The 25754-nt window shown below is 58.7% G+C and overlaps 1 protein-coding gene across 1 annotated transcript in view; it reads right to left on the minus strand.

Annotated features, from left to right (window-relative positions):
• NHERF2 (NHERF family PDZ scaffold protein 2) overlaps nucleotides 1-23696 on the minus strand; it is a 40917-nt gene extending 17221 nt beyond the window's left edge. The window contains exons 1-2 of the mRNA XM_063342721.1: nucleotides 23323-23696; nucleotides 18676-18933 (exon numbers count right to left, since the gene is read on the minus strand). Coding sequence (XP_063198791.1) covers nucleotides 18676-18933; nucleotides 23323-23532 — 468 coding nt within the window. The 5' untranslated portion in view covers nucleotides 23533-23696. The remainder of the gene's footprint in view (nucleotides 1-18675; nucleotides 18934-23322) is intronic.
• Nucleotides 23697-25754: the final 2058 nt, after the last annotated feature.

The raw sequence follows: 25754 nt of genomic DNA on the forward strand, positions 1-25754 counted from the left end.
CGGTGGCACGTTATCTGGGCTCCCAGAAACCCACCGTCGCTCACCTGCGTGCAGAGAAAAACCCCTATGGAAAGGCTTCGGTATTGCTCCAGAGGCGGCTTTGCTGCCCTTTCACACGCCAAGAACACAAAAGCTTTTTTGTTTAGTTTAGTTAAGTTTAGGTAAGTTAGATTCACATGTATACTAGAAAGTGAAAAAAAAAAATTAACCGTACCTTTTTGTCTGTTTGCGTGCAGAAGAAACTGCGCGCAAAAAAAAATTGCAAAAGCAGCAATTTCTTTTTTTTTTTCCCTCTAGGTATCCAGATACTACCGGTGGCCGTTAATTTCACAAATTATATTAAGAAGCAATAGCATGGCCATGTCATACTCCACCTACAAGTATCAAGTGTCTACACCCATCCACAGGTACACGGGTGTGTGCAGACAAACGCTGCTCGGACGATAAGCTGCATTGCCACACCACCCCTGGAGCTGCTGCTTGAGGCAAATCATTGTCATTTTAGAAGGAAAAAGGTTTCAGAAACGCTGTTCAAGCCAGTCCATTTAGAAATGCACAAACAAGACATTAAATAACAATGAAATACTTTCAAAAAAAAAAACAAACAAAAAACACAAATCAAAACCAAACAGTGGTTGGGTGTTACCAGCTCTCACAATCTCATTGCAACTCCTGCAGCATCTGATGTTTTTTTCCCCCCTTAGAGTTTCCAGTGCTGCTGCTGCTGGGATCCAGGGTCCCCTGGGGACACCCCCCCCAGCTCACTGGGATGCCACAGCACAGGCTTCGTGCCACCCCCGCGCAGCCCCCTCCAGTGCCCAGGACCCTTCCCGTCTTGGACACCTGGATGTTTCAGGCACACTCCACCATGGTGCCGGTATCATAAATGTCACCGTCTCTGATTAACGAGCGGTTTCCATGCAATTAATTAGCAGCTGCCAACCTCCATGCAAGCAGAATCCACTTGCAGAAGCACCAAATCGTTGGCATTTTGGTCTTTTCTGTTTCCTGAAACAAAATCACCTCCTGAATTTTGAGTGGCAGGAAGGAAGCCCCCCGCGCTCCACTGTCCATGCAAAACCCACCTGCCCCTCGAATAGCCCCTCCTCGGCTCCAGCACCCACACACCAGCCCCAGCTCAACGCCGCGAGGCCACCAGTGTCACAGACCTGTTTGCCATCACCGCTGACCCAGCCCCAAGCTCTGGGATGGGGCTGCCCCCCTGCTCCCCCCAGCCCCAGCTCACTGCCTAATCCCTGCCTCCAAACCATCACCCAGAGCCTGACTCGGAGCAGGGCTGGGGATGAAAAAGGGCTTTTCAAAGACCCCCATCACACGGGCGTTAGCACAGGCTTTTGAGCACGATGCAAACTCCCCAGCAGCCCAGCCCTGGCCGACCCAGCCACAGCAGCCGTGGGTCTCTCCCTACCCAGGATGCTCCCAGCCGGTGGCGGCCAAGTCCCAGGACCATCTCCAGCCCCTCCACCCCACAGCTCCCCGCACCGCACAAACAAATGCACACACTGTGACGGGCTAAACCACCTTGAAAAGGCAGGCTTTGGGGGTTTATTCCAGGAATAAAACACCAGTGCCAGTGTGGACATCTGCCTCTCCCAGGTCTTCCAGGAGAGGAGGAGGAGGGCTGATGTGGATGCCCCATCCCTGGAGGTGTTCAAGATCAGGCTGGATGGGGCTTGGAGCAACCTGGTCTAGTGGGAGGTGTACCCTGCCCAGGGCAGGGGGGCTGGAACTAGATGATCCTTAAGGTCCCTTCCAACCCGAACCATTCTATGATCCTAGGAACACATGCACAGACACAGAGCTAGTCTAGCAGCCGAAGCCAGGTCGGTACCATCTGCTGCAGGAGCCCGGTGGGTCCTGGCACACCGCGAGGCGGAGCAGCTCCTGCAGACCAGCGCGCCGAAGCCACGATGCTGCTGTGCACCTCAGCAAGGGGATTCAACCCCTGAACCTCTTCCAAGGCTGAAGGAATGCTCTCGGCACAGCCGGGAAGCGCACGGCGTCCCACAGCCACACTGTGAGGAGAACAAGAGCTCTGGCCCCACTTGTCCCCTCAGAATGGGGATTTGCTCAAACCGAGCTGAGCTTATCTGCCAGGGGCGTTGATGGCCACCTTGGCCCCGTCACAGTGCATAATCACCGGAGATCAGGGCTTGTCACCTAATCGGCTCAACCCTGCCTGGGACCACCTCACCCCTGGCACTCTGCACCCACCGGCGCTTTCAGGGCTGCTCCCAACATCGCCTCCACGGCCCAGCCCCGTGGGCTCTGCCATTCCCTGGGGGCATTTAAATAGGGTCTAATCAGCCCTGTCAGGAATTGCACCTCCCGGACACACTCCAGGCTCCGGATCACCCTGCGACACATCAAGCCTTTCCGCCTCTGCTCAGCCGAGCTGGAGAAAGCACAGGCAGGAGCCTAATTTACATTGTTAACATATTTTCTTTTAAGTCAGCTCCCATGGCGTTTCCTCTCCTCTCACATGTGTTTTCAGTCAGAAAATGGCTCCTTTGCTCACCTGCTCCCTGCAAAGAAAACCACTGCCAGAGCCTGCCAGGGCGAGGAGACACCAGGCTCCTGTCCTGCCCCGTGGCCGCCTTGGGACACCAAGATGTCCTCAGGGGACAAAGGACACTGCTCAGGGCTTTGGTGTCCATCCCTGCTGTCTTGCCTCCAGCCAGGACCTCTCCAACTCCTGCACTTTGGCTTCTCTGCTCCAGGCAGTGAGCACTGAGGGATGCAGGGGAGGGATGCAGGGGAGGGATGCAGGGGAGGGATGCAGGGGAGGGATGCAGGGGAGGGATGCAGGGGAGGGATGCAGGGGAGGGATGCAGGGGAGGGATGCAGGGGAGGGATGCAGGGGAGGGATGCAGGGGAGGGATGCAGGGGAGGGATGCAGGGGAGGGATGCAGGGGAGGGATGCAGGGGAGGGATGCAGGGGAGGGATGCAGGGGAGGGATGCAGGGCTGCCTCTGGGAATTGCAGAAGAGAAGGGCAGCTCCAGCAGCGCAGGACCCTGACCAAAGCCCGAACACCAGCAGGCAGAGCAGCAAAGGGCAACACTGAGAGCCGGGAAAGAGCCGAATGGGGGGAGAAACTCGTGCAGGAAGGGGGCCCAGGGCCACATCACCGCCAGAACAAGGGGCCCATTTACACCCGCCCTAACACAGGCACCCTCCCTTGTCAGTAATGGTTATACTAGGAGCCGAGGTGACCCGCAGGCAAGCTTTAATTGCCACTATTATTACTATAATGTTTTTGGAAGCTCAAAGCCAGCTGCCTTCACTCAGATTTTGGGATGCACTTAACTTTAAGCAGATGCTTATCACCCTGATCTGGGAAGGGGAGGGAGGGTCCTCACCTCCCAGATGTGAAAATCTGCTGTCTTTCACACTACAAAGATGAGGAAAGCTGGGAGAAGCGGGAGCCCTCACCGTGGCTGCCAGCGGTGCCCACAGCCCTGCTCGCCGTGAGAACCGGGGAGGCTTTGGGCTGGTACCACAGCCAGGAGCGGGATTATTGCCTCCATTGGCGGCCGTGCCAGGGAGCTGCCGCCTGCTACAGCCAGGCTGGTTTTCATTCCCCTTCCCCCAGGAATGACTCAAGTTTTCCCAATAACGCAGCACCAGAAAGGGGGCTATTGTAGCCCTGCATCCCCCGGGGCCAGGAGGACCTTGGTGACACTTTGGGGAAGGGGGGCGGGTGTGTGTGTGCTGACTGCTGATGGCAAATGTCAAAGGAGCCTCGAAACCCAGCCAGAAAGCGGGACCATGGGCCAGCAGTGCTGCGAGGGGGGAGGCAGAGCACCCCCAGGTCTGCGCCACAGGGCAAGGATGCGGCAGCTCTCCTCCCATCGCTGGGAAAAGCAGAGCAAGGATGCTCCTGGGGCTTCCCAACCCCGGGATGGTCCTCAGCTCCACGCCGGGATGCTGTGGCCCCCCCACCACGCTGCTGGGAAGGGCTCAAGGCTCCCCCCCACTCCCCGGCCGCACACGTTTCACCCAGCTCCGTCCCCCAGCTCGGAGTCAGCCAGCGCCGAATCGGCTCAAACTCCAGATGTTGGTGAAATGCTATAAATAAAGGAGGGGGAAGGGGAGAGGCGGCTGGTGGGACGCCAGGCGCGCCGAAACACAAGCAGATGTTCCCCTTCCTCACAGGACTGAGCTGCGCCCATCCGCAGCTGGGTCTGGGGAGAAAGGTGGCAGTTCCAGCACCCAAAGGTGCCCTGACTGGCCAGACCCCCCAAGAACCTGCAGAAGGAGGGGGCAATTCCGAGGTTTTTCCACCAGCCAGGCCAGGAATAAATCCTTGGTCAGGACCAGCTCAGTAAACAACCTGCTTCCATTTTTATACAGCCACAACTCTAATTACCACCCGCCCCGTTAGCCAAGGAGGTGTTTCGGCTCAGACACCAGCCATCAATAGAAAAACCTGACTTCATTCTTCCATTACAGACCCAACAGCCTGACTGACACTTGTTGCTTCACAGCATCTCCTGGGCACTGGCCAAACCGCAACTCCCAAACCGGGAGAAAGTTCTGGGTGCTCCCCAGGGACGAGCAGGGACCGCGGCAGCACCCACAGCCATCGCTGCCCCGAGAGACAAGGAGGGGCTCAAACAAACACGGCTGAGCTGCCACAAAATACCTTTTGGCAGAGCCTGTGATCACCCTGAAATGGGCAGAGTCATCTTAAAGATCACGGGGAGGAGAGGAGGGGTGCTGCAGGTTCCTGACGCTGGCACAAACTGTGCCGCGGTGCCACCGTCCCTCTCCTCGGTGTCAAAGCTTCATGTCTCCACCGACCCAAAGTGCCGGGCACCTCGCCTGCCAGCCCCAAACACGAGGCCTGGCCTTTTGTAGCCTATTTAAAATTGCTTCCATTATTCAAATTGCTCTAATTATTTAAATTGCTCCAGCTGGATTTGAGTGATAGAAGCATTAAAAAATATATATATATATTTTTAAAAGGACAAAAGACATTAAGATTTGTGATGTTTGCCCTAACAGCTGTAGCATTGCTGCCCCAGCATCCTCACGCTGGCTGGGGGGGGGCTCCTCCAGGCATCTGTGTCTCCACCTGGGGGGCTGCTGGAGGAGCGGGGGCTGCACCGGCACGCACACCCAGCGCCCTTTGGATGCATCCCGCCACTTTCCCTGCCAACACGCAGCACAAAGGGAGCGATGGAGGATGGCAGGCGAGCCAGGAGACAGCCGAGCGATCCCAATTAGCAGTGGAAAGCATCCAGCCACGGGTACTCAGCAGGAGCCACAGCCAAACCGCAGCTGATATGGTAATTTGGATATTTTCAGTGGGTGAGTCTCCAGCCCCTGCCGGGTCTGCTGCAGTGGATGGGAGAACAGAGTTGGGGGCTGGCTGTGCTGGATGGGGTGATGCCAGGTCCCTGCTCTGTCCTTAGTCACAGCCCGACAGATTAGACGTGCAATGGAAACCCTGCGCCCGCAGGATGGCTCCTTCCAGCAGCAGAGAGGTAGGATGATGCCCACATCAGGTGGCACAGCAGGTACCAAGCCTCGGCAGGGCCCCACCATCCTCAGGGGACACTCACCCTGAGCCCTGCGGCTATTTCAGACAGAGCGGAGGGGACGGCATGTCCAAAACCACGACATCGCTGGTGACCCTCAGCCCCCAGCAGCCCTTTCCAGGTCAACACAAAAGCAATCGGGGGGGGGAATCAATGAGGTTCTTCACTGTCCCTTGGCACTGCAGGAGCAGCACGAAGAAGAGGTACGCACCCTCTCTGAGCCATGCACCAAAGCGTCCACGTCTCCTCCAAGCCCATGTACCCCAACCAGGTCCCTTGCAGGCACTGTAGGATACAAACCCTGTGGGAGAGCTGGGTGGCCATGCCAGCACCCCGCCGCAGAGACAGACCTCGGCCACGGCCCCACACACAACAAAAGGTTATTATCCCGAGAAACTGCCGGGCAGGAGAAAACAAGAGCAGGAAGGATGTGAAGGGTGGGGAGGACGCCTGATCTCCAGCCTGCGGTGACAGTGCCTGCCAGGCTGAGCTGCCCCACGGGACAGCACAGCTCCTGCCCTCCCCGGGGGCACCCCACACCGGAGCGGGGTAATGGGAAAAGCATTCCGCTTATGGCCTCCCACTGGTGTTCCACCTTTAAGTGATTTGCTGCCAAAGAAATTAGAGCCCGACCTCATCAGCTGCTGATGGCCTAAGGCGAGGGGGTAAGCCTAGATTTGCCCCTCTCCGAAATCCCCGACACCGTGCCGCAGCTCCAGCCACGGCATTACGGAAATCCCTGAGCACAAAGGAGCCTCTCAGGAGAGGGGCTGCAGCCGGGGCCACGTCCTGGTGAGGACCATGCGTCCCCAGTGGGGACAACCCCGGGTGAGGGTCCCCAACAGGCACACCCCCGCACAAGGGCAGCTGGATGGCGCTGGGATGTCCAGCTCCATGGGGTCCGTCTGATCCCACCCGCCTCCCCCCAGCAGCGATGCCACCAGCCGAGCTGTCCCCGCCATTCCTCAGCAATCCTACAGCTGGGGAATTTCTCAGCCGCAAGCCGCGAGGAGCAGCTTTTTTTTTTTCCCCCCCCTCCCAGCTTTGCTGGCGTTTGAGCAGACTCAGACAGCGAAGGCGGCCGCGCTCTCCCCCGGGCAGAGCTGGAGCCAGGAACAGCAGCTCAGGCTTGGCTGGGAGCAGGGAGCAGCTGGCCCAGCCCAAGGAGAGACACGGAGGGAGGGAGGATGGAGGAGACCGAAACCGCCACGTGCATATGTTTTCTTTAAGAGAGACAACTTTTCCAGCACCATCTGCCAAGAGAACACGCAGCCGGGATGCCGGCGAGCTCCCCTGCTCCGGGGGATCAGCTCTGGGACAACACAGGGCAGCAGCGTGGGTCCTGGCAGGCTGGGATTTGTCCAAGAGAAGAAACACAGGATCTCCGTTCTGGATGCAAAGGGATCTCACCAGACCCAGAGGGATCTGTTTTCCGGTGGGTAGGAGGGAAAGGAGGCAAAGAACATCAGTCTCATTCTGTGCAGGGCTGGAACCACAGCTCGAGCCGCTGGAACAGGGGGAAGAGTCCTTCCCACGCTCACCATGACCCCCCTGGGTGAGGGGAGGGATTGCTGCGGGCGATGGGAAGGCAGCAGGAGATGCTGGGAATGAGTTTCCCGGATCGTGCTGCAGCGGAGAGCTCACAGCCCCGGGGGAGAGACGGGCCCCGCTCTACAGCGCCCCAAATCAGAGGCACAACTGCCACCCACGGCAGCACATCTCAACATCCTCAGCACCACTCCAAGGACAGGCGATGGATCCCAAATGGACCCTCCCGCCCAGGGCAGGACCCAAAGCACACCAAACTCACGCTCGCTCACAGCTGGAGGCTCTGGCCAGAGCCACGCACCATAAAACCGCTGACCATGCCGTATCAACCTGCTCTTTGGACTCTTCAGCTTCTCGCCAAGGCCAAGCCTTGGGCAATCACCAAATCATTCATTAATGCTGGCCCCGTTCGTTGCCTTTAATAACCCTGGGCCATTAGCAGGAATCCAGTCATACCAGCTCTGCGCTCCCGCAGCGGCTAGCTTGGCACCACCGACGCTGAGGGAAATCCCCCTCGAGAAGGTGGGGGCTCTTGTGGGACATGCCAGGGAGCACCAGGGGTTCAGGCGATGCACCGGGCACCGCTCCCTCCCCAGAGAACACCGTACACCCCGTTACACGCAGGGTGCTCTCAGCCACACGCCCAAGGAAGAAACGGTAGTTTCTCAAGGGCTGAGGTTGCTCAGGCTCTTAACTCCTGGCTTTCACCCTGTGGGCCCCATGGCCCCGCTGCAGCACCCGTCCCAGGGCTGTGTGGGACCTGGGGGACACCATCATAGGACCATGGACCAAACCCCACATCCTACAGCTGCTTCCTGCCCACTGCGATCCGCTTCCCACGGGGGCCAGCACCGACCTGAGAGCTGCCCCAAGAGACTGATTTTTCTGGGGACAGGGTGCAGTCCCCAGCAGGTCAATAAATAACCCCCAGCCCCACAGAAAGCCAGCTGTTTGCCAAGATGTCTGACACGGGACGCCAAAGTCATGATCTGCACCATGGGCCAGCAAGGATGCGGCTCCTGGTCCTCCCCGCAAGCGCCCGCAGCCTCCCCTGACCCTGGAGGAAGGGATCATGGGTGCTATATTTAGACTTATGGGTGCTATATTTAGACTCGCAGAGCCCAATAAAGCACACGCAGGGCGGGAGAGAAACCAGGCAAGCCATCGTACTGGCCCTTTGGGGCTGGTGATCTCCCCCTGCTCTGCCACCAAGCCCACGGCATGCCCAGGCTGGGGCGAGGGGTGCAATGGACGCAGGGCAGGAGGAGCTGGGTGCAGCCCCGCAGGTGCTTCAGCTCCGCAGAGCGCGCTGCACGCTCGCCACGCACCTTCCAGCTCCCACCGCCGCTCAGCAGCGTTTCGCTGCCCCGGCTGTCCCCAGCATGGGGACACATGTGTGCCTCCCCAGCCCGGCCCCTGCCCGGGGAAGGGGGGAGAACAGGCGCTGCTCTGTGAGTGCCGGGGAGCATCGGGACCAGGGAAGTTCAATAGTTTACTACCAATATTTGTCTTGGCCGGGCGGCACGGCTTGCTGGAGGAAACGGGGCAGGGGGAGGGCTCCAAACATCCTCTGCATTCCTTATAACGTAAGTCAAGCCAGCGCTGTGGCACCCGCGCTTGGGGTTAACCCAATGTAAGGCCTTTTGTATTTAAAAATCCCGCAATAAAATATCCAGGGGTGCAATTTTCCAAAAAGCAGGAGGAGTGAGGGGCCCCGGTCCCAGCCGTCGGTGTGACACATGAGCTACCTCTTCCTCCCAAAAAACCCACACCTCAAAGCTTTTGCACAAAATCTGCCCATAGAGCTGATCCAGACACAGCACCCAAAGCCCCCAGCTCTGCCTGGGGCTTTCCTTAACCTCCTCTCCGTAACTCAACCCTCCTTCCACAGCGAACATTGCAAAATGCCGGCACCAGCTCCATCCCACAACGCTGCTGGAGAACACGGGGTCGAAGTGTGACCTGATGCAATCGGGGAGCAGCAGGGCTCGCTCACTCAGCCCGTGTCACTGCGATGCTCAGCTCCAAATATGACATGTTTTAAGCCCAGCTCCTTAAAAATAAAAAAAAAAATAAAAAAAACCGAGAAGACCACAGAAGATGCCCCTTCCTTGCTAAAGGCTGCGGGGAGCCAGGCACCCTCCCAGCTGCTGCTCCCTGGGCGACGGGCTGGTGCTTATCTCCAACCGGGGCAGCCAAACGGCACCTCCGTGCTGGGGCAGATAAGGAGGTCTGGAGGTGGCTCTGCCAAAGCCCTGCGCAGCAGTGGGTGGTCCAGCACAAACTGCGTTTCCAATGCAGAGGGGGAGGATCTCCCACGATAACCCCCAGAGCCAGCACCAGACTCCGGCTGCTCCTGCTGATAAACCCTGGGCAAAGGCAAGTGCACGGTGCCGGGCATACTCCGGTGCTGGCTGCAGGGCTCCGAGCACGCTGCGATCCGTGCCCATGGGAAGGGCTGAAGAGAAGCAGAAAGCCGCAGGGAAAGCGGCCGATCCAGGAATGGGTCCGACGTGGCAATTGCCAAACAAAAAGATGGATCCGGGTGCCCAGCAAAACCCAGCAGATGCTTCTAGGAGTGGCACGAGGCAATTTTCATCCCCCGTTTCGGGCTGCCCCAAGCACCTTGTGGGGTCTCCCATGTGCCCCCATCCCCAGGACAGACTCAGCTCCCCGATGTCAGTGGGAGCCCTGCGCTCATTAACAGCTGCCAGGCAAGAGCGGGGAACTCTTCCAGGCAAAGCAGACTATTCACCCTGCTTAGAACTAATTAGGGCTTGTCTTAATTAAATCCTGCTAACCATGAACAACCGCAGGGCCAGAATTAACTGATTTACCTGGGATGGCCTTTGGCCGCTCACAAGGGACCTGCTGCGAGCCAGGCAGCCCTGTGCCGGCCACGGTGGCTGCAGACAGGGCAAGGCAGGAGCTGTCGGGGCTTGGGAAGAGCCACCGTAGACCTGCCCCACGGCGGGGCATCACAGCCTGGGGGGGCCAGTCCAGCCGGGTGGTACGGCCCCGTCCCCGAGGGCTGTGGGAAGAGCTGCCACCGCACAGCCCAGGGTGCGAGCCCGGCCCACCAAGGCAGGAGCAGAGGGATTAGCCCTCCTGCTGCCTTTTGTGCTGCTCATTTCTTTAACGGGATTAGTCCCCGTAAGTCTGTAAGAGGGTTTAATCACATAACGCCACGGGGTGAGCAGCGGGGCTCCCGCCGGGTCCATGCAAGCACTGAGCATCACTTAACGGGGTTTAGCGCAGACGGTGATGGAGGGGCCCGGGACTGCATCCGGACACCAACTCACCGCTGCTCCCTGCCCCACTCCTTTCTCGTGCGCCCCTGGCCACGCAGCAGCGCTCAGTGTCGGGGATGGACACCCCACCGAGGGAAAGACCCCCTGCCAGGCAGCCAGAGCCCGAGATACCCACAAAGCAGCCCTGTATGCTACTGCGGCACCGGTACCTATAGGGAATCATCTTTCTTACCTTCCCCTTGCTCATAAAACTACTTTTCAATTTGGCTTTCCCAGGCTCACCACTAACAGACATCTACCACCGGCTCACTTCACCTGGTAACAAAATCTTGCAAGGCTTTAGTGGGAAAAGAGAGACGTTTAGTCAATGCAATCCAGCTCCAAGTCTGGTTACGGTTTAAACGTACACAGCAGTGGAACCAAAACACTCAGGAGTCCAGGCAAAAGCTGTAATGAAATTAAATGATATGGATCTTGCCAGAAATAATTATGTCGACAACTTGGGTTTTAATTCCTTATTTATAGAGACCTGTGGATCTGCAGAAACCCTTTGCTGATTACAAGTTTAATTTTCTCTCCCTTATATCCCAAACTGGAGTCTCCCGAGACCACTGCCTGTAAGATCTCCATACCTAGAGACAGAGCCAAGGACTGGGAGCCAAAACCAGCTTGATTCAGTCCTTAATTTACACACCAAGTTTTTCTAGAGCGCGAGGTAAATCACTCAACCTCACTGCTTCAGTTTCCCCATCCGAAGGGCAGGAATGAAGCAGGAAGGAGAGGCGATGCCATGGCCATCACATCACACTTGCATGGTGCTAGGGCTGCAAGCAGTAAAGCGATGTTGCCTTATGGATTAAAAGGAGCTCCTTAAAACCTGGTTTGGAAGTCAGATGTGCCCAGCTGGCAGTTGGAAGCCCTGTCCCCCTCCAGCCTGGGAACGCACGCTCGAAGTCAGCATTTGCACAGCACCTTTGTTCCGTGTGTTTCTACTCCCGACACGCAATACTGTAAACGCCAGCACCTTCTCCCCGGGTTGGGAGCAGCCCTATGCCCGCGAAGCTGGGGAGGAGGAGGTGGGATTCACTCAGACCTACAGCATCACCCACAGCATCACCAGGTCTGGGGTGAAACGCCCGGAGGTGTTTTATCCAGCCACACTGCACGGTGGCACCAGGGACAGTCCTGGATAAAGAGAGCTGGAAATGTGTGGTATGCACCCTTCTCCACAACTAATTTAGGTGTTGGGAGTAAACAGAGAATGCAAAAAAAAAAAAAAAGCCCAAACCTATACTGTTTTAAGGTTTCCTCAACCATGACAGGACCAGAGACGCTCCAAGGCACGGAACAGTCACGGCAGAGGCTCTGTGCAGCTGCCAGGGCACATGCAGAAGGCCCTGATTCTGCCAGAAGATTTTTTAATTTATTTGAAACCATTTAATATTTTCACTATTGAACAGAACCATTAAACAGCTGGCGAGGAGCCCACTTGTAAGCAGGGCTGTTATTAAAGCAAGCTGCTTGAGCGCATCCCTGCGAGCAGAGGGGCCCGGGACCGGCTGTGCTGGAACAAGCTGCATTTTGAATGGCTCCATTTAATATCAGTTTTCCAATCATTTTGAGGGAAAGCTTTTGATTACTTGAGGATGCAGAAGGGAACATCACCGGCTGGACCACACGCAGCATCTCTTGGTGTCAGCAGCATCACTGCTCCGCAGCCAGGCAATGGGCTGGGATGCAAACACCCCCCCTGCACTCCTGCCCTGCTCCCAGGAAGGCGGCAGGTCCCAGGGGTGACCCCACTGTCCCCTCACAGGACCGGCGGTCCCTTGGGAGCGCATGGCCCTGGGAACAAAGGCTCTTGGCAGGGTGCAGCTCCTCCCGATGTTAATCAGCCTCCTGCCTCCCGCTCCCTTCCACTCGCTTTGTGTTTCACTAAAAATATCGCGGTGGAGGAAGTTTCTGCCGCGGGGTGGATGCTCTCCTCCCCGGGAGGGGCTTCCTGCACTGCCCCGGCACAAAAATAACCCCCCAGCCAAGGTCCTCTGTGGGACCCACTGCCCACAACGAGCTGGGGCAGGTGAGCTGTAGCTGGGGGGCACCCGCTCAGCCCCCTCCCTCTGTCCCCACAGCCCACCCGCAGCTCCCAGGAGTTTTGGGTGACAGGACACAGCTACAGCCCACACAAAAGGCAGCGTTTTGCATCCAAACCCCCTTCCCACAGCACTGGGAGGATGTGTGTGGGACCTGGGGGGGTCAGGAGCCAGGGCTGACCCCACCATGCTCCAGTACAGCAAGCAACACACTGTTCCCTTCACCTTACAACAGCGTGGACAAGCGTCCCATCTTGTATCTGGATTGCATCCAGCAGGAGGAGGCTCAGATCCCTGCCGGCACCTCCTCCAAGTGCTGTGGCAACACCCAGCACACGCTGGTCCCCCGCGGGCCCATCACAACCCGAGCCGAGGGTCCAGCAAACCCCGCTGCAGACTGCGGCACCGCGATACCAGCCCCGAACTGACACCAAACCCCAACTAACAGAAGTCAGAAGTTAACAGCTTGCCGATGCGCAAGGGGCAGGCTGACAGGATGGATGGGGGCCGAGGCTGGGGCTGCCTTGGTCCCAGCACAAGGCTGTGGGATGCAGAGCCCCCCAGCCTGCCACCCCTCGAGCGGCGCAGACCCCGCTGCTCCCAGCCGCCTGCGCACCCCGGGGGGCAGGACTGCTCCTGAAACACCTCAATGCTCACACAAAGGGGGCTCTGCAAAAACAGATCTCGTCCTGCTCCTTCTAAACAAGCGCCGAGTCGCTGGGCTGTCAGAGGGACCAATGGTCCGAAAAATCAGCTATTTTTATCCATTTAGCCTATTACTGCCTGCACAGGAAAAGGGCAGGCCCCCAGGAAAAACACTCCGTGCTCCTCCAAGCAAAACCCATGGCATAGCAGCCCCCCACAACCTGGATCAGCACGGTCCACCACCCCATCACCGCTCCAGGAGAGGGAGAAGCGTCACAACCACCACCCCCGGAGAGGGTCTCTCTGGCTGCCACATGCCCCAACCTCCATCCCCAAGATGCTGCGAGCTGGAGCTGCTCCAGAGCCCACCCGCACCGACTGCGCCCGGCCCCGTGACACACGATGCCGGCGAGCCCAGCGCTATCAATAATGCAGCAGGGTCAGCACCGGCACAGGGCCGCCGGCTTCCCCGCCGCACGCTAGCCCGACTGCTGCCTCCAGGACGGGATTGAAGCGCTAATCCCGAAAGCGAGCACGGCTTTGCTGCCGCTCCTCGGCTGAGCTCCTGCAGTAACCAGACCTCTCGCCATCCCCGGGGAGCCCGGTGCCCACTACAACACTGCCCTTTGCGGGGAGGCAGGGCGTCCCCAGCCCCACTGTCCTGCTTCCCGCATCTTCCTCTTCCCCTTCCCAGCAAGGATGTGGGAAGCAGCGCTCCCATCCCATGCCCTCAGCCAGGCAGCCCCAGCTCCCGGCAGCCCTGGTGCAGCTCCACGCTGCGGGTGCAGAAATGGCTTTGCGATGGGTTTTTTGAGCAGAGAAACACAGAGCACAGGCAGTGACAGATCCCTCTCCCGATGGGGCACGCACACGGCTTCCTTTCGTCTTCGCCCTTTCAGACCTGCCGCGAGCACCGCCGAGCTGGCAGCATCCTCAAAAGTAGCCGCTGTGGGGAAAAGCAGGGAATGCTGCAAGGACACAGCCACAGCTCCCAGGGCTCTGTCCTGGAGGGTTTCCCCAAGGCTCTGCTGGCACAGCAGGAACATCACACCCAGGTTGTACCCAACTGTCCTCCCCCATCACCCTTCTCCCCACAGGTCTGAGCCTGCCACCGGGGCCCAGGGAGCGCAGGATGCTGCAGGGAAGTGCTTTAATTTAAACCATGCACTTATTTTTTGGGTTTCTTTTTTTTTTTTAAATCGCATAATTACTGCAGACATTTCTGCTCATGTTAGGTTTTATTACATCTTTGTGGTTATTCTACAAGCCCTAAATTTTGGGCCTCAACTGAGTTGGCAAACTTCTCCGAAAACATCTGTCCCGTGTTACTCCCCTTCCAGCGCTCCGGCAGAAAGCTGGCGGCTGAAGATGTTGCAACGCGGAGTTTTATTTGCAACAGAAAAAGTTCTTATTCCTGACCCAAACAGAAGTGTAAATATTTACTACCTCGATGTCAGCACTGGCCCCCCACACCTGCGGGTCCCAAAAGGCACCCAGGCGCTCATCCATCCTCCTCCAGAAAAATAACATGTCTGTCCCCAGGCACACCAGCTCCTCTGAAGCACGGGCTGGTGGCACGCAGGAGGCTCAGCGGCTGCTCTCTGTCACACCAAAGAGCCAGCAAAAACAACCCCGTGTCAGCGGAGGGACACCCATTCTCCTGCTGTTCGGTTCTTGCCAGCAGCAACTCTAGGGGCAACACCGTCCCTCACCCTCCCTGAGCAGGGGCTGATTAACAACCTGCCACTAATTCCCCCCCCCCCAGTAAAATATCTGGACCCAACAGGCTGCTTGAATCCAGGAGCTACTAAGCAAGCCATAGGTTTGTTTTCCAAAAAAAATAAATGCTGGTTGCAAAGGTCCCTTTGCACACCCACCCCCCCGCAGTCACGCTTTGGTGCGACTGGGGCAGCGATGGAGGGGGATTGCATCACCCCGAACACGTCTCGGTGACTTTACTGTTGTTCTTGTTTCTCCTACAAACACACCTGGAGAAAGCAGTGAGGCAGCAAGTCCCAAGGACACCGCTAACGCGGCTCAGGAAGCCCGAGTGACCGTAACGGGGGTCCAGTTACAGCACATCCCTCCCTCCATGCAGCAGGAGCAGGGGGCAGCCGAGCTGCAGCCGCTGCCAGCCCCGGCGCCACGCTGCCCGTGCACCATGAACACCAACCGCCGGGATTGCTGGTATCATCCAGGAGCTACCAGCCCCCTGGGCCACGCTGCCCGTGCGCCACGAACGCTTCCAGGATGGCTAATAGCATCCAGGCAAGTGCCCAGCAGCGCCGCTCAGCACCAGCCCGGCCCCGCAACACAAAAGCCTTTTACACGCTTTTAGGCCAGGCATTTAATTAACAGCCACCGCCGGCTCACACCGCTGTCCCCAAAGGCACCTTAGCAATAAAAGCAGCTCACCACCAGGCACCCAACACACCCGGGGCAGCCCCCACCATGCCGAGACCCCCTGCCCTCCAGCACAGCCATGCCCGCTGCCTCCCAAACCCCCGGGAACTCGATGTTGGGTGCCAGAGCACCAGGGAAAAACAGAAAACAGCCCGGTGGCATGTTTGGGACAGGAAAGTGGATGGCATGGGGACACGCGCCCTGCCGCGTCCCCTCCCAGGGGACACAGCATGGGGCAGGCAGCAAGCAGGCAAACGCCTTCAGCACAGGCAGGCATAGACCTGGGTGGGACAGGGCAAGGCAGACCCTGCTGCCCGTTGTCACCACGGCCACGCAGGACATGAGTCCCCAGGGCGCCGGGGATGGCAGTGCTGTGACGGGCGCAGCCGCTGGCAGCCAGCCCTGCCGGCCTGCGCTCGGGGCAGGCAGCCTGATTTTAAATACGTGCTGCATTATTCATGGCATTACCGTGGTTCCTGGAGCATAAGGTCCTGGACACCAGGTCTCTGCCGGGGGTGCGTGTTGACCTCCCCACCCAAGGCGGCTCACCGGGGTGGGGAGGGGGAGTCACTCCTTTTGCAAAATAAGAGAGGGGGAGAGTCATTCCTCTTGCCCACCCTGCCTGCTGCATTGCCCCCCCCCCGCTGCCCACCCCTACGGCCACCCCAGGCGCCAGATTTCCCTCCTCTTTGTTTCAGTTGCTCGTTGCTTCGGGCTGCGCCGAGCAACCCGGCCTCAAATCAAGGAAAACTGCAGCCTTTACATAAACAAATGCTGCTCAAAAATGAAATGCTGCTCCCCGGGAGCAGCCTGGAGCGTCGGCACCAGTTCCCACAGGGGCAGGTTGGGGCCAAGGGCCTGCAGGGAGCAGCCTTTTCTCCTCCTTCACTAAATGCCTGCAGGGAAGCTACACGAAAGCCCCAAATCTGGTTGGGGACAAGCCTCTAACTGGACTCCAGATGCCACAGCCCCACTGCGGGGACAGAAATCTCCTGAATAGCCCATGTGTTTAGGACGACCCAGTGCCAGTGATCTGCAGGATTAGGGTCAGGCTGGAGCTGCCCCATGGAGGGACACTGCAGGAACTGAGGTGCACCATTGCTCCCCCAGCTTCCAACCCCCGCAGACCCGGGAGGACAGCCGCATCACCCAGACCAAGAGCCTGGAGCAGGCATCACCGCCTTGAAGCACGCAGGACTGCCAGGCACAGGAGCGGGATGCGAGTCCTGCTGCTCTGGCCACCCGTGACCCTGCGGCAGGGTCACTCACTGCCCCGCCACAGAGAAGTGACTTTGGCCAGGAAAGCCTGCAGCGCCCAGCTCTTCAAAGAGCTGCCGCCCAGAGGAGGCAGGAGCAAACCAGCCGCTGACCTGAGCCTCTGCAAACACCCAACACGCTCAGCTCTGCCCACTCAGCAGCCCCCGTCCCCCACCTCACGTGCTGGGCATCGCCCCCAAAGTCTGTTCCAGCTCAGATTCCACCGAACACCAGCCCCAACTCCCCAGATGCCCCAGGCGAAGCCCCCAGCCAAGCCCCTCTGAGGAGAAGTGCGGGCACTTCTCCCCCTTTGCCCCCCAGCCCTGCCCGGCTCTCCCCGTCCCACCCTCTCCTTGGAGGAGCTGAAACCCAAAGGCCGGAAAGGACCGTCCTGTTCCCCTCGCCTGACTTCCCGTCAGCACATGCCGTTGGACTGCGCCCAGCAAACGAAACAGAGACAGGATAGGAAATCCCCAGCTTGGAAAGCCGCCCCCGGTCATGCCCAGCCACCCCCTCCCAGGAACGGCTCCTCTCCCACCAGTTGTGTCTGGGGTGACCAGCCCCCCTACCGCACTGACCCCCAAGGGAAGTGTACCCATCATCATCACACAGACCTTCAAACAGCTTCAAATCATGCAATAAGTTAAAAAGAAAAAAAAAAAAATAATACTGCTTCCAACCCTGCCCCTGCCAGCCCCAGAAAAGGTGGGTTCCTCCCAGGGCAGAAAAACCTCTACAAGATGCCAAACAGCTCTGGAGGAAGGACCGGAGACGAGACCCCGTCCTTATCGCTGGAGATGCACGTGCCTCCCGCGTCATACCAGCATCACCTCTTATCTGCTCTGGGGAAATTCTTCAGCTGTTACTCCGTGGGAGCTCCTGAGGACACGAAGCCTTCCCAACTTTCCCACCTATGTCTTCCCCGCAGCCCCACAGCCATTTTGGGACCAATATCCAGCGACCACCCCACCTCCGAGGGGGTAGAGGCCGACCAGACACCGCAGCCCCTGCAAGCTCCCCAGGGAGGAGGAGGAGGAGTGCATCCATGGCAGCTCCAGGCTGGAGGAGGTGATTGAGCACCGCTGCTCCCTGCCCAGTAGGACACACCAGCACCCACAGGAGGGTCACAGGGTGGGGACACAGCAGGGAAGGGGACAGACGGCTGCAGAGAGGTGCCGGAGTCACCAGCTCAGCCACGCAACACCCGCACGGCTCCTGCCACATCCACGCCCCGAGCAAGGGCAGCGCCGGGACCCAGCTCCGCTATCTGCCGAGCGCAAGGCTGCGCCGTCTCCGCCAGCCCGGCCTCAGCAGTGAGGCAGCCATGGAAACTGGACGTTTTCCACCCCAAATTCTTTCCTTTTTGGAAAGGAGTTTACCAATAAAAGGCACTTACTGCAGAATCACAGTCCAGACCCAGGCCACTTGAAAAAGAGCTAATTTCCTTCCTATTTAAGCAAAAAGCTGAGAAAACATTCGCCCCAGATGTTCCCTCCCTCCTGCAAATAATGGAGGGGAGAGAAACTCATTCATGAGCTCCAGCTTCACCACGTCCCTGGTCTGCGCAGCCTGTCCCCGTGGGGGAGGGAGACCCAGCCAGGGTCACCCATGCCCAGGGCTGATCATCCCCCACCAGCAGCTCCCAGGGCTCCGGAGACCCTCAAGGGGCACAGGAGGGGGGAGAGCAGCACAGCCCCCAGCAGCTGATGTTGCTTCAAGCAAGAGCAATGAGGCCAAGGGGCAGCTCGCCCACTGCTTCGGGACACAGCAGGGTCCGACAGCCACGTACAGGTTTTCCTCCGATGGGAAGCAAGCCGTGCTCGCAGAGGGAGGTGCTCCCAGGGTGGTTTCACCCACTCCCCCCCTCCTCCGCACCCAGCAGCCCCCGCACGCCACCCGGCTCTGCCCTCACCTTCCTGCTGCCATGCGAGGAGAAGCTGTGCGAGTGCCGCTGGAGGCTGTCCCCGCTCAGATCCAGCTGCGGCTTCCAGACTTCCCCGTTGTCGCTGCCCACCGACTTGGTGGGCGAAATGTTGGAGTTCAGCAGGATCCCGCTGTGCACCATCTCCTCCGTGCACGTCAGGCGCAGGCTGCACAGGTATTCGTCCGTCTCCTTGTCCACCACGAGCAAGCGGGTCTCCGTCTCCACAGCTTTGATGCGCTGCACGACCTGGAAAGGAGAACAACAACTGAGCAGAAACCCAGAGAGCTCTCAGTGGTGGCAGGAGCCAAACCCCAAAACCATCAGCTCCCCCACACTCTCCTGCAGCTTCGGTCTTGCTGCAGGGTGCAAGTTTCCCATCACTTCCAGCCATTGGTGATGGGGGAGAGGAGCACAGCGTGACTTTAGGGGACCCCCAGGATGGCGTGCGTGTTGCCTGCAGCCCCAGGTGATGATGGTGATGGCTCTTTCCACCCCATGTCCTGCAGCCCCCCATGACAGCTCTGCCCAGACCACCCGGGATCACCCGCTCTGCTCAGATGGCAGTTTTCACAGCGGCTGCTTCATTGCCCCCCCGAGCACCGGAAACCCTGCTGCCTGGTTTTGTCCCCTCTGAGGGACAATACAATCTGTCCTACCAAGCAAACTGTCTAATACACTCTCATTTCCTTGATCTGGGATCATTTCCTTGATCTGGGGTCTTTCTTCCCCCATACCCAGGGCAGGGTGGAGAGGCAGGGTGCACAGGGAGGCACCCATGCATGCACTCAGTGGCTGGGCTGCCTTTGCTGGGTGCTCCCCACCACTCCCGTGTACCAGCTACCACATGCCCCAGTCAGATTTATGAAAGAAACAACCCGATCTGTGCATTCATCCCTGGTCTGTGCCAGTGGCCACCAGAGATAAGGGAAACCAGTGCTGGGAGCAGGAGATGGGCCCGTCCCTGCTGGGATCCAGCTCCAGGCAGCGCTGAATGGGGACCATTGTCCTGCCACTGCCCAGCTCCTTCCCAGGGTTCGGTGACTGGCAGAGACTCTGAAAGGAGCTTGTGGTGTCCGCGCGGCGTGGAGAGCCGGGAGGAGCCGATCCCAGCTCCCAGCGGGGGTAAATCACACCAGGGCAGGCTGTGATGGAAATGGGGCAGACCCAGGGCACGCACAGGAGCCAGGTAAAGGGAAACCACCTCCAGACACCCTGCCAGCAGCCTCCGAAGGCTGGCTCTGCTGGGCCACCTTCTGCCTGCACAGGCCTTCATTCCGACAAGGAGGGGCGGTATCGCTGGCAATGGTGCTCAGCAGCCATCCCCCGTCATGGGGTGGCCCTGAAGATCACAGACCCAGGCATCCTGGGAAACCCCCGAAGCAGCTCTGGGCTTCCTCACAGTGCTCCTGCTCTGATCTAGGTCACACTGGCCAGACACGCTGCAACCGCCAAGGTTATAAGCGACAAACGAGCCTAACGCGCAATTAGCTAGCATTTATTTACTCCCCTGCAAGCTCCATTCAAGGTCAACAGAGCCAGTATCTGCAAATGAAAGAAAAAAAAAAAGAAAACAACCAACAAGAAATTTATAGACTGCAGACAAGGCTGCTTGTCATGAACCGACTAATGTACTGCAGGCTGCAGCCTCGGTCTCCACGCGCCGCACTGGGCAGCAGCGTGCCGAGGGCTCCCATCCATAACCAGCCTGAAGGATGCTATTCCATCAAGCCCCAGAAAATCCATCTGTTCCCTTTCAGATCTATTTACAAGCAGCATCAGACGGGGCTACCGATACCGGCAAGGCAGTGCCCGTGCGAGGCCACTTCTCCTGGAGGGGACCTGGGAGCAGGCAGCCGACACGCAGCGGTGGCGGGAGATGCAGATGGGCAACGCCTGCGGGGAACGTGCAGGAGAAACATGCTGGGTCCTGCACAGCGATGTTCCCCAGACCCCACAGTTTGGGTTCTCCAGGTATTAGGGCAGCACAGTTAGTCACTGGCAGGGTCCCAGAGATGACAACGAAACAGAGGGACCATAGAAACGCCTCGACTCACCATGGTGCTGCACAGCAATGGCATGGCAGAACGGATGAGCTGCCCCCTGGCCAGCGGGAAGCGGTGCTAGGACTCAACCCGCTGCCAAGCTCCCCAAAAGCGATGGCAAGAGCAGTGATGGAGCAAGCATCCCCCCAGCCCCGCGAGTGCTGGGGGCTGAGGCAGGCAGGGATGGAGAGGGGGCACAGAGCAGCCCCTCACCCTCTCCCCATTAGCAGGGACAAGCAGAAGGGGCTTTCTGTGACAACTTTCCCGGGCAGCAAGTCGCTCTGGGGACAGAGCAGCGAGGTGAAAGGCAAAGCAGCAGCCAGGCACATGGCGAGGTCCTGCCCGACGCGGGCAGAGCCCAGCACCCTACCCGTTTCCGAGCCATGGTCACAGCCTCCAGTCCACAGCTTTTCTGAAGACGACAGAGCCTCCCTGTGCATCCGGCACCTTGGGACCTTCTTAGCACCGGTCCCAGTCGCATGATTTCCGCAGCTCCACCCAAACAGACTTTCACCCCCGGCTGCCCCAGCACCAGCCCAGCAGAGCCGTCCCGGACCCTTCCACCCTTGCCAAACAACAGCTGCCTGGGAAGGAGACTCATGGTGCCACCGGGAACCGCTCAGTTCATCCCTCCTGCTCTAAAAGAGATGCCTTTGCCTGTGCTGCCAGCCAAGGACCGGGTGGCATTCCTTGTTCTGGGCACAGCGGGAGGGCAGGAGCCCACTGCTCTGCCCCACGCACCCACTGCCCGCCCGGGCAAGGAACCGAGGAGCCAGGATGTCATTCTGCATCCAAGACATGAAACGCCCTGAGAACACGTTCTGCCTTCGCTCCTTGGGTAAGGCCAGGAAAAAACAGAGAACAAAGACACAAATGCCGCCAGCTTCAGCTCGAAACACAGTTACACCCAAACAGCAAGGCCTTGTTTGCTGCGGGCCCCGTCCCACCGCAGCTTCAGATGCGGATGGAGAAGCGTTACTTATTCAAGGTCGGGGTATTTTACTGGGGGGAGAAGGTTCCTCCTGTTTTGAGGCGAGAGGAAGGGCGACCCCAGAGGGTGTCCTGAGGCAGGGCTGCTCCTTCTCACACACCACTAATGCCACCACAGCAGGAACACAGCATGGCTGTGAGCTCCACGACACACCAGATGGGACACTCCATCCCCTTCACCGCTCTGCGGAGTGCCAGGGCTGAATCCTGCCTCCACCAGCAGAAAATGGAAGACAGGAAAATTTCTCCCATTTTACTTGACCTACTGGAAAACCCCCGCACATTTCAAAGACACAGCTGGCTGCCTCAGCTCCGCTATCACCCATCCCCAGCATCCCAGTTTCAGCAGGGAGTTCTGATGGCTTCCAATACAACGCAGCTCCTTCCAGGAACACAGCCCTCCTTTCTGCCCAGCCAGATAAAAGACGTGGATCCTCCTTCAGGGGTCTCGAAATCACATTCAAGACAAACAGTAACTTTTACACAGCTGGCTCAGATCATCAAAACAGGCTCAGTTTGCAATGAAAACCCACCAAGCCCACAGAAAGGGGTCCATGAGGTTTCACTGGAGCTACCTGGCTTGCCATGATGCCCTGGAAGGTTCTGCCTCACCTTGAGCACGAGCACATCCGCACCTGCCTGTGAGCCCACACCCCCCCGAAACACTGCTGGGTCCGCAAGCTACACAAGGCACATCCCTGCTCTGCCCCAATAAAGTGCTGGCAGCAGGGAACCAGCCATATGTTTTAAGTTACTAAAGCACCAAGCCCTGCAGAGCCCCGCAAGCCATTAGGCAAACGGGCACATTCGGCACTGTGCCCCTGCCAGGCTCCGCGTCTCCAGCAGGACAGGAGCAGCTGGAATCTTATTGCTTGGTTTTTTGGACTAAACTGTTTAACAAACACGAGTTTCAGTGTTATAAGCAGAAAACGACATGGCCTGAAGCGTGCGGCTTCTGTTACAGAGCTGAGAAACAGCTCACTTGGATCCCCCCCCAGTCACAGCCGTGGTCTAATAACAGCCATTATTTCCCTACAAGCCCTATCTCACTTCAGCCAGCCCAACTGCTGAACATCTGCAGAGCTTTATCAGTAGATTTTAAGGCATCCTTATACACTCTAGGCTGCATAGGCAGGAGCAGCTCACCCAAAGCGGCCGAGAAAACACACAGCAGAGCCAGAAATAAAGCCCGGGTCTCCCCATTCCTTTCCACCACAGATTGCATAACGCACTGCTGCCCTGCCCATGCCAAAACACCTTCGGCTTTCCCACCTCTACACAATTACAACATCCTTTCCCCAGCAACGAGACAGACCACACCACGCAACCATTCTCACGGGAGCTTGGAGTCCCGGGCATGCAAAGTCCCCCTGCAGCCCAGGCCTAGGATTTTGGGTGGTGCAGCCATCCCACCCCACCGACCACCAGCATTGACCAAACCAAGGATGCTCCAGCACAGATATTTTGGGAGAAATCCAAACCCCAGCCTCGGGGAGGCTGGAGCCGGGGCAGAGCCAATCCAGCGGGGAGGCTCGGAGCCGGGGTGCTCAGCCCAGGGGTGCCGCGGCCGGTAGCCCACCCCCCTCCCACCCCTCGCCCGCACCTGGTGGTGCGTCTCCTGCTCCACGTTGAGCCCGTTCACCTCGACGACGCGGTCCCCGGCCCGCAGCCCCGCCGCCTCGGCCGGCGAGCCGGGCTCCACTTTGCGGATGAACTGCCCGCTCTTGCCCTTCTCGCCGTGCAGGTGGAAGCCGTAGCCGCTCTCCCCCTTCAACATGCGGCACAGCCGCGGCTTCAGCTGGTCCTTAGCCATGGCCGGGGCGCCCGGCGGGCGGCGGAGCGGAGCGGAGCGGCGGGCGGGGGCAGGCGGCCGCGGGGCCCCTTTTATGCGCGGCCCGGGGCGGGCGCGGAGCGGCGGGGCGCGGAGGGGCGGGCCGGGGCCGGCGCTGGGGCTGGGGCCGGGGCGCTGCGCGGAGCGGCCATGCTGCGCGCTGCCCCGCGGCGCCGGGAGCGCGGCGGGCGGGGACGGGGACTGGGATGGGACGGGCCGGGCGGAGCCGGGGCGGAGCCGCAGCCCGGAACGGGGACGGGGACGGCCGAGGGACGGGGGGGGGGCGGAGCCGGCACCGGCACCGGGACTGACACCGGCACCAGTACCGATACCGGGGCTGACGCCGGCACCGGGCGGACAGAGCCGATGGAGCCCCGGGGCCGACGGCTGATTGCGGCCTCCCGGACTCACGGATCGGAGCTCTGCGGACTCCGCTATGGCTCCCCTTGCCGTGCTCCCCCGCCTCCGGTGCAGCACAGAGCAGCCCCGGAGCCCACCGGGCCACGCAGTCCCCCTGGGCAGCTGGCCGGAGCCCACCGCCCTCCAGGGCAGCCTGGGGACCGCTGCCGGCACAAAACCCCTGAGCTGGGTGCCCCCTGCATCCGCCAGCCAGGCCCCCCATCCCCGTTCCCCTCCGGGAAGGGGCACCCAGGCCAAGGCACATCCATGGGGCAGCAGCACAGCTCTCCAGGACACGGGCAAGGACCACTCCGTGAAGGGGAGGCGATGGGGAGTGGGGCCTGGAGCAGAGGCCACTCATCCAGAGAGAGTTAATCCTGAACTGCTGGGATCTGCTGGGATATCCTCCACCAGTCCGGAGAGGGGAGGACGCAGCCCAGCAGCTCCTCTGCCCACCCAGCCCCAGCCCATGACCATGGGGAGATGCGGAGCTCCTTGTGTCTGCTGAGCCAGCCAGCCTGGCACACACGGAGCTCTTGGGTTGATGCACTTCATACGTTCATGTGGGGGAGGAGCTCAGAAATGTTTTGTGTCCCCCTGAACGCCAGGTCGGGGACAGGTTTCATTAGTGGGCAGCTCTGCCATTCCAGTCCCAGACGTTCCCGTCAGGGAAAAGCTTCTGCTCCATCCTGGGTGCCCCTGCGGAGAGGCCATCCAGGTTTCACCTGAAATGAGCTTGTTTTGATGGAACACAGAGATCCCCACCTTCACCCTTTTGCATTCCTGGTCTTCATTTCCTTGAAATCTCTTACAAGGAGGAAATGACCCAGATTAGTTGTCACAGCATTGGTGCTGCGTGTCGCATTCCTGTGTCACAGATTTTCTAGCCCTCCTCAGTGGCACTTCTCCTTCCTCAACTGTTTTCCTAACAGATTTTTATAGAGCTGAAGCAAATGCAGTGGCCAGCTTGAGGCAGTAACTAAGACTCCAGAAATTAATATTGATTTGCTTTTAATTTGTAGTCTGTTCTTAAAAAAAAAGACTTCCACTGCAGTTAGACATAAAGTCATTCTTCAAAGGAAAGATGCTTGAACCAAAAAGATGCGTGGTGATGTGTCTCAGAGGAGAGTCGCTATGCTGGTAAAAAATGGCATTATTTATCTCCGGCAATTCTTCCCCCTTTCATTTCCAAAGGCAATGTGGCTGTTTGGACGTTGCAAGGAGAGAGCGCAGCGTGGCTGTGGCTGGGTGGTGGGCACCAGCCCCGTGAACGCTTGGTGCTGTCCCTCGAGGTGGCTGTCACCCGCTGCCGGGAGCGGGCTGAGCCCCGGAGCGAGGTCCCACCAGGGAGGACGCCGGCTGCCTTTGCTCCAACACTCCTTTACCCTCTGCAGCGCTGCAGAGGCGCCCATCTCAGCACAAAATCTTGGGTGACACGAGAGGAGGCCAGAGAGCCGGGAAATTCGGAGACTGTTTTATTTGCTGTACAAGGCGAGCACTCCCTTGAGCCTCTTTGTGGAGCCCTGAAGCTTTTTATCAGGCTGGAGGAGTGCGAATAATTGATTTTTCCACTCACTGGCTAAACCAAAAAAAACCGGAGGGGAGGCGGGGAGGAGAAGGAATTGTTTCAAGTTTATTTGAACAAAAGAAGTTTTTCTTTTTATTCAGTGCAATAAAAACACGAGGGAGAAAATCTTTTGGGTGGTCAGACAGAATGTTTTAACCCTTTTGAACGTCTTTTTAAAGGTGTTGGTAGTTTGCAAAACAAAAAGAGGGGGAAATATCATTTTAAAAAGGCGAAAATG

The sequence above is a fragment of the Chroicocephalus ridibundus genome, chromosome 8 (genome assembly GCF_963924245.1).
Source record: "Chroicocephalus ridibundus chromosome 8, bChrRid1.1, whole genome shotgun sequence".
Classification (NCBI taxonomy): domain Eukaryota; kingdom Metazoa; phylum Chordata; class Aves; order Charadriiformes; family Laridae; genus Chroicocephalus; species Chroicocephalus ridibundus.